At 41.3% G+C, this 9,288-nt stretch overlaps 1 protein-coding gene across 5 annotated transcripts in view; it reads right to left on the minus strand.

The window, feature by feature from the left end:
• The window catches only part of LOC131885716 (N-acetylgalactosamine-6-sulfatase-like), a 42,728-nt gene that overhangs the window by 3,584 nt on the left and 29,856 nt on the right, over positions 1 to 9,288 (minus strand). For 2 of the 5 annotated variants that reach the window (XM_059233849.1, XM_059233852.1), the window contains exons 2-3: positions 193 to 316; positions 31 to 105 (exon numbers count right to left, since the gene is read on the minus strand). In XM_059233849.1, the coding sequence (XP_059089832.1) occupies positions 31 to 105; positions 193 to 316 (199 nt within the window). Of the gene's footprint in view, positions 1 to 30; positions 106 to 192; positions 317 to 399; positions 2,073 to 2,684; positions 2,994 to 5,768; positions 6,469 to 9,288 lie in introns of those variants that run through there. The other 3 variants (XM_059233853.1, XM_059233851.1, XM_059233850.1) reach the window with 3 other exon arrangements.

Consider the following 9,288-nt stretch of genomic DNA (forward strand, 5'->3'; position numbering starts at 1 on the left):
TCTCTCAAGTGATAAAACATCTGAACGAACCATTGCGGCCGAAGGCGTTGTCGGAATATAAACCATTTCTGATAGGCAAGCGACCGCTAAGCATGGCTGCTCGTGCTACGATGGTGGGTATTTTTAGTGGCAATATCAGTCGAAGAAATAAAGTTAAGTTGCAAGAGGAAAAATGAACATGCATTTACTTACATGGAGAACACAAAGGTGCGGCTGTATAGAAACTGGTCATGTCCATTCCTTCTGATACCATTTGATCGATTCGTGGAGTTTCTCGGGCAGGATTCCCGTGTACTCCAAAGTCGCCCCATCCAACCTGAGGAGGTTATTGTACAATGGAAAGATGATTTCGAGGTATAACTATAACATTTTTAGGTAGGCAAAGAAATTGATACAATCTAGATTTAAAATATGTATTTCTCAACAGCCTTAGATTTCGTAGATCGTAGCTGTCTTCGCATTGACTTTGAAGGTAGTTGCAGTTCTGGGTGAATATTCTGTTGAACAAGGTGCTTTCGACACGGGAATTGGTACATTAGATACAAAAGGACATGAATTACGAAGCAAAACACTCGCTCAGGCTTCAACACGAGATTGAGAATCAGGTAACAAAAACAAAAATCACAGTTTAACAACAATGGATGGAACCACCATTCGTTTCAACTTCTCAATCAACCCAAGATTCGACGCCTCGCTGACGGAGGAGGAGACTGTGGAGGAGACAAGCAAGGTCGAATTGATGGTGTAGCACAGGATCTAGTGAGGCTTCTTTTGGCCGCTTTTAGAGCTTCTCTCCACAACACAAACTGATATAGGCCATCTTTTCGAGGACCTTTGCGAGATTTCTCAAGTAAGACAATACCCGCCAGATTAGCGTTCTTTGTCGAATCTTCAGTCGGAGAGACAGGCAAAGACATGAAAAGCTTTGCTCCTCGCGGCTTCTTCCGGGGTGACGAGGTGGGAGAGATCTGAGGCTCTTTGGTTGGACCTTTCTCAGTCTTTCGTTTACGAGAGGGCTGGTTCTCTTTGTCTTCTTCTTCTTCTTCCTCCTCGTCTCCCTCTTCCTCTTCGGTGTCGTCACATTCCATGTGCGCACAATCGATCGAATCTGAATTACTTGGAATCTCGTCTTCCAAAAATTCTAAAGACAACCGTCCATCATTCAGGAAATTCTCCACCCGATCCTGTAAAGGAGAGTCATCCTCGTCCATATTGTCGTCCTTGATCGACTGCCTTTCCAGGCAGGTTCCATTGACTTGCAAGCACGAATCCACGAGAAGTAAGCGTTTGATGAGATCGATTATAGATTCAAAGGCATCATTCAAGTACCGTCTGCTATCACTAACACTTTGCACCAGGAAATTGGCTCTATCCACAAAGTCTCGTTTCGGAATGGAGATCTGGATGGAGATGTGAACTCGCAAGGACTCATGCATCCTCATCAATAACTGCTTCAGTTCGGTAATTCTGGCCTTCACCAAATGGTAATGTACGTCTGAGATACGATCATGCAAACTCAGGGTATCCAAGAAATGCTCCTCTAAGGCTCTCAAGTCTGCGATCAACGCCTTAGCCTTGGGGCAGACGCAGTTTGTACTTTCAGGCCTCAGATTGCTCTCCAAGCGCTCATCTAGAATGTCGTGTAGAGAAAGGGCCCATTGGGTCAAAAGGCTCAAGCAAGACTCCAAGGAGTCATCTACCAAAATGCTGGGAGAATCCTCAAGTTCAGAATGGATGATCTCCTCGTACGAGACCCTATCCGTCAATCCTGACCATTCAGGTTCCACCCCATCGGTAGGTTGTTCTCCACAGACAACTTCCGCCCCCAGATCGACTTCAGGGTCTGTCAAGACGACAACTTCGTGCAAAGGAGATACCGCCACATGCGGTTGACCGGCGTTTTCAGCACTATTTTGCATTGAACTCGGGGTTGGTAGATCTTCAGAATCCATGGTCCCTTGGGGAAGATCCATGGTCATATCCGATTGGTCTTCAATCACCACCAATGTTTCGTTCAGGGCGTAATCTCCAATGACTTTGGATTGGTCGAATCTTCCCGCTTTGACTTGAGCCTGAAAATTCAAGGACATCCTTCAATCAGCTGAATTTTTTAATCGGACTTTAAGGGTGACCAAACTCTGCAAATACTTTATTGGTGGGCTTGTCAATCTATTGGGTAGAAAGTAGTTGATTTTAACGTTGAAAGTTAATCCTAGATGGTTGACAAAACTGGCTTTCCTCACAGTAGTCACTTACATATAGCCATCATGGTTCAGGTTACAAGTTGCAATCAAACTAATGACGTTCGATCCCTCGTGACGTCAAGAGCCAACTCCTTGTCCAACCCTAGTAATTGCCAAATTATTCACTTGAATTTGAATCGAAATCTCCAGTCATAGGTTACGATATAATCTCTCAGATAGGACATTTCTGGTCAAAGAGAACTTGAAACATGTGTATTTTCGCCATGAGTTGTTGTATGGCTTCCTGTTATTTGGTCACCTTTTCCGCTTTGCTCTCGAATCGATGTTCTGAAAACCATCACATGTTCAATTTTATTTACTTCAACACGTTCAACACCCCAAACGCCACCTTCCAAATATCGAAAAAAAACGCACTCAACTTCCTGTTTGTTGGCATTCTATCGCCGTCTCAAATATCAGTCAGTGTTTGGAGTCTCATACCTGATTTTCTTGTAGAGTAGCCAAGTTCTCGTTGTCCGTGGTGAGAACCAGCGAATAATAGGACGATGGAAATAGTCGGAGCTCAAAGGTGGTAAAGGTCGAAGGGCCATCATCCTCGTCCTCATCGTCGTGGGGGGTGGGACAGCTAGAGAGCTTAAGCTGGAGTTCGTCCGTAGTGTTATGTTCAAGTTTACCCATCTTGAACGAGAAGAATGCCGTTAATTGACTGGTTGGCTAGTTTCTGTCTTCACTGGACCCCGAGTGGCTTTTTCAGTTCAGTCACGCATTCCTTGTGATATCTTGGAAGCTCTAGAATTTAAGATGTATTTCTTAGTTACGTACATTACTTTACTGTATTTAGATATTCGATTTGAATTTAGAAATTGTTAGTATGTTTGTGGCTTTGTTTTTTTGAAGACTTTGTCACTTTAATGAGCCATGCGGGAAGTCTTCAGTTTCTCTAATGACGGCCAAGAGTGATTGGAAGTTAATAATTAAGGTCTTGCTTGAAACATGGATGAGAGAATGAAACACCTGTGAACTTGTTCAACTTGGTGGACTAGACAAGGGACCCTAATCGATATTTTGAGGCTCGGTAACGAGGTGTTCACTCTTTTCGTTGGAAGCTTAAGCTGGAAGAACATTCTTGGATCGATCAACTTCTGTTTTCTATTCGAGCCAAGAGGGAAGATCTTCCTTCATCAATTTTAAAACTGGTTAGATGGTTAAAGAACACGTTTTGGAAGATACATGCTCCAAGCGACTAGTGCTGCAAGTGGGATGACATGACTTTTCTCCTTGTAAGTTGGCTCTTTTAGCTTCGGTAGGATAGTTTCGATGTCTTTTAGTTGGAAAGGATTGCATGACGTGAGAAGTTTGTCGTCACGATTTGGATTTGCTCTGGCGCATTTGGTGCCAAGTCTACAGTCTCCAGTATTTCACTTGCCATGATTTGTTGTTGCTTCTCTCTTCTCTTTTATCTGTCGAGTTGGTTCATTTTCTTACTTTGCTTCTTTTGGAGCTCGACTCAATTCAGAATTTTTACAGTATTTTTTACGTCTTTGGATAATTCAAATTATCCTGTTCTCTAACTCTGCTGAGAAATTTGAGACATATATTCTCATACTAGGGGCTAAATGAAAGACGCTTGGAATTAGGCCATCCAGAACAAGTTCATTTGGAGTTGTGTAATGTGTTTTGTGGCCTTTACTGAGCTGATAAGATAACTGGGAGAACTGAGGATGATGGACTAGTTATTCGAGCATAAATTTGCTAGCCTTATACTGGAATTGCGAACACTATCCGTAATTACTATTTTTTAGATTAATGAATCGTTTATTCAAATCAAGTTTCGTTTTGAACTGTCATCTCTTTTTTGTCACTTGAACTCTTGAACAAGTGCTTTGTTAGAGCCTAGGGAAACTATCAAGGACTGTAACCAGAAGAAGAAGATTTTTTCGTCTGTTAAAATGGGAAGGTCTCATTTTTAAGGACGCACTTTAAAAGGTTGGGTAGAATCTAGTCCCTGTTAAACGAGTATCCTTTCATAAGCATACGTTTAACTTTCCAGCCGCAAAAAAAGTTGTAAACCAGCACATTTTTCTGAGGGGAAACAAATGTTTGCTAAGATTGCGATTTGACACCACCTTTCGCGAAAGGCAATCATCAAATCATAAATGATGTCGGAACTTCGGACCAGCTGCAGGTACGCCGAGACTTGTCGGAATGACAAAACATTCAAATATTTACTAAGTTCGAGCTTTCAGAAAGACCTTCAAAAATTACGAAAACACATGTTTAAAGCTCGAGACATTGAGTCGTTCAGCCCAGCTATTTATCTTGTATATGTAAAATATCGTTCTTGTACTTGACACAGGTATGTTCAGTCCATAAAAAGAAATAAAACAAAGTGCTTATTCGTTGAACGAGGGGGGATGCCATGATCAAGACGAAACATAAGATAAATAGTCATTTACAAATATAAGTGTTTTATTGAAAATACCTCACTGTATATTGCATTCATTGAAATAACACATTTTTTACTCGACCCAAGATATTTATTGATGAAACCAAAAACCAAAGGGTTTGATTACTAGCAAAGTAACTTAGCTAGTACTAGCAAAAAAATGCATTGATAATGCACAATTGTTCTAATTCTTGTGGTAACTTCCCCCGGTTTGATGTGTATTATTCTATCGGCAAGCTGATAAATGAGGATTATGATTAATTGCTGCGCTCTACCACTATTCAAGGCTCTTTTTCTCCTGCCATTTGGCTGTTGAAAAAAAAGACTGGTCGAAATGAAATGTCGCAAAGGAGAATCTCGCTCGCTTGAAGCCCGAGGTGATTTGGCAATTGCTTGGATGAGCTGGGAGAAATGCAACACGACCAATATGCCGCAGTCTCAGGTAGCAAATGACTCTTCCGATCATTCGGGGCTCTGCGGGGTCTATTGTTTGTGTGGAAAATATCACGAGCATTACGACCATTGCAAAAGTACGACGCACGTCGTGGAAAATGTTGAAAAATATCCAGAGATTTGTTCTCTCATTCAAGCCAGCATCGTCAAGGAAGTGATCAAAGACGATGATGATTACTATTTCGTCTCCCGAAAAGATCAAAAACCCTACTCGGACGCACTTTCAAGTCTACCAAGTTGTATTATGAATGATATTTGATGTTCTATGTCCAAGGCAGGTACTTCTTTTGTTACCTTCTGTGGTCTTTCATGTAAATCATTCAAAGAACATTCAAACCGTCGGGCAGCAAGAGTGGGATATGAGGAAAGGAGCCCTTTTGCTCGATAAGTCATTCTCGAGACAAGTGTGCGTTGGAATACTTCAGTGTACGTCAAAAGCCCTCCCATCTGAGTCATCAAGTGCTTTCTAATCATGCCGTAGTCGTAGATGAAAAAGGTGCGTCAGAAAAAAAACGGTAGCTTTCAACGTTTTATTGTCGCCTTGAGTGGCTTTGAGAAATATGCTTCATCTAACGGCTCTGTCTTAGTACTGGATATATCAGGGGTTAGTACGGAAATGAAACAGTCGATCGAAGAAGTAAACATGCCCACAGGAATCTTCTTACCTGATGATCTTGACAAAAAGCGCTCTTGTTATGGCGAAGTGATGAATCGGCGAAGAACCGCAGCCTTTTTTTCTCGTTCCGATTGATCAGGATTTTCGGTTTCGAAACGACCGATATTGAGTCACTCTTACAAACATCATATTTCAATCAACGACAAATTGTCATCCGTTTGACAAGCGACGTAACAGTTTGAGTTAGCTCTAGAATGCATGGTGTTATCTCTGGTATCTTGAACACACTCACAACACCACCAACATCATCACCATCACTGACGAGCTCACTCTCCGAGTCTAACGTCTCTCTGTTTCTGTGATCGTTCCAAATTTTGTATCACTCCCTCACTCCTCGAAAGAAGCGTGGGGTCACGCAATAGAACATGGATGGACCAACGACGGCCCGAGCGCTCACTAGTACGAACAATTGGATCGCTTCGTTTCTCTGAAAACCTTTCTCATCGTAGAAACGTTCGTGCGCTTCCTGAGGCAATCCGTACCCGCCAAATGCTGGCCGGCTTGCAATGCCGTCTCCTGTCTGGATTGACGAAGACTCGTACATAGTTTGTGAGCTGAGACTTAAGTACTTGGGAAGCTCGAGTGAGTCTGGTGCAAACCAGGATTGCCTGGCTTTAAATGTGCCGAAAGGCCAGAATAAGATGAAAATCAGGCCAGGTATTCTTTCAAGAGGCCGGAGCAAAGGCAACGTGCAACCGATACGCCAGATTCTTTGCTTTATTGCAGTATTATTACTTCATATGCTTCTAGCAGGGAGGTTTTTTCTCTTTAACGTTAACTAACTTCATTTCGAACCATCTATCTTCCCGAGGATAAATTGGTTTTCAGCACCTTACAAGAATTTCTTGCCTCTTATAAGCACGACACAATTGTGTTTAGAATATTGTTTGGCCTGAAGGAATAGAAGAATACAATAATGTATGAAGGGAAGAAAATGCAAAAATAGATTGATGAAACGTCTTTGCTTGGGCTTGTCTCTTCGGCAAAAAAATATGAAAACTGCAAGAAGAAAAGATAACTGAGCGGAGATTAAAAGGCTGTTGAAGGTTATTGGACCCGTGGAATCTCGCACACACCAGGAAACAGGATTCCACAAAGTAATAGCAAATTCAATGTGAGAGAAATAAAAGATAATAAATAAGAAGCTGAGTTAGGCTAATTTGCACCACTACGGAAAAAATGATGGCCTGTTCCAAAGGTTGGCTTCATTTGTGGAGGAAGACAAGATTAATATCGCTATTCAATTTGAACATTGATTCATTCAACGAAAAACGCTCCCCCGGAAGCCAACTAGACAAGCCATTACTTCAAGATATCAATTTAGAGACTATTAATGACACTTTTTTGCATTCTCATCCAGAGCACTTCAACCGAACGCAAATATCCGTCTCTATCTTGGGGATTGTCAGATTCGTAAAATTTGGTGACCGGGCCTCCGATGTTAGCAACTGTGGCGGCAACGCTGAAAAGAGCTCAACCGACCAACGAATACAGGTTCGATCCTCCTAGTGCCCTACTCCGTCTCTAAAGCGAGTGAGATTAAAAAGGGCAAGATGTTGTTCATCAACTATGACTTTGGTGACGCGAACGAAACCTACGCGGGCTACATCACTTTAGGAAGGAAAAAACCTGCAAATAGAGTTGTGAACAAGTCTTCAATATTGATTCGAGCCATTTGGCGATTGCAAAAGTCTGTGCTTTAAAATCATCAATAACATCTCTCTTACTCTAGAAGTCTGATTGGTGACAATTGTGACTCAGGGGAAGTGAAACGTTAAGAGACGACAGAAGCAGGAAAGCAAATGCTCTACAAATTATTGCTAAAGAAGTTTCTTGATACCACCATTCCTGTGGAGGGGAGAAGATACTTGAGAAAAATACCTTAACGGCAAGGCAAGTCAAGCACGCATTTTGTCTTTCATTTGTTTCATTTTTTATCTTTATCTATTAATTTCTTATTTGATTATCCTGAGCAAAGATTGAGTTTGTGCAACCTTTATTAACTTATCAAACTCCAGCTTGATCAAGAATTTCGCGATGTCTAAAAATATGTCCCACAGAACCTCTTTCATTCTCTTCCTTGTGCTGGATTACAAAGTGGCGCCTCTTGTGCGCGCCGCCTGGATCATCTGCCATAACTAAGGCTGTGACCCAAAACGCAAGAGCAACTGTATATTGAACAAGAGCAAGAGCTATGTAATAGACTTATTGAGTGTTATTGAGAACAAGTTCATTGTTAAAATAACATAAGTACTTTGGTTACAATGGAGTCAATGATTGCTTCAAACGGACTTTTGGAGTTCGATTTTGGTCCTTCAGTTGCGTGATTACAAAGACGTGGCATTTTGTTGGATGGAAGGTTTAATGCACGCCCTGACATTTTTCACAAGTCCCACCTTTCTTACTTTCAACATAACAAAGCAAGCCAAGCCAGCCACAGGCAAAAATGAACCGAGTGGTTAGTAACTTATTCTATGATTATGGAAAGTTATTTTGTTTAAAGCTGAAGATGGCATGTTCAGTTTCATACATTTGTAGATACACAACAGCCATACAAAAAAGCCGTGTGGACTTATAAAAGGGACTTTGTTCACCTCATTCCTAAGACAAAGGTCTTTAGATATGTTTGCTCATGAGGCAATGGTCAATGATTTTTGATAAGCTATAGCACTGTTCTAAGTTTGTGAAGTGAGGAAAACTTACTAAAAGACTATACATACTAAATGAGCATGTTTGGTGTTGATCAGTGAACACACTATCAAATTGGCTCAATACCACATTGCTAATTGCCTAGACAAGCATGTAAAATGGAAAAAAATGTCAAAATCCAATGCATGCACAATCCGGTTTGGCTGGGCATGTTGTCTTTGATTTTACTCCATGGAATAACGTCAGTTGTCCATGAACGCGTTTACTTGACTAGCCCTATTGATCAGTGATGATTTACATCTTGACCTCGAACTCTCGATGTTCTTTTTGCTTTGATGAGGTACACTATCCCTTGTGCATTAATTTGTCTCATCAAATTTGATACGATTTGACGGCGTTGGCTTTTGTCTTTGGAGAGGGTCTAGGAGTACGTGACGTTGCTGGAGTATTGCAAACAGACAACAATACCATAAACGAAGTGATTGAAGCTCCCAAAATTGTATCCATTCCACAACAAGACTCAAAAATACGAAATAGCACAAGTACTTGTCCACTAGATTAAGAGTGTTCGTCCATTTCAGAAGAACTAGTTTATCGTTTGTTGTTTCAGGGAGCCGTGATATGTCCTCATTGGGACACAAAAAGATGCGCGCAGACGAGTGTAAAGTTAAAAACAATAGCAAAATGTTACTTAAAATTATACTTTCTGCATATTTGTATAACCCCTTCAGCCAAAAACGATTCAGATTGTTTTTCATTGGACTTTTGATGTCGGTGATTGAGATTATAGGGGATGTCAAGTAAAGGAAATTCAAGGAAAAATGTGGTCCGGCACCCTGATTTTGGGCATTTTGGGGAGA

Source organism: Tigriopus californicus, chromosome 8, assembly GCF_007210705.1.
Source record: "Tigriopus californicus strain San Diego chromosome 8, Tcal_SD_v2.1, whole genome shotgun sequence".
Lineage (NCBI taxonomy): Eukaryota > Metazoa > Arthropoda > Copepoda > Harpacticoida > Harpacticidae > Tigriopus > Tigriopus californicus.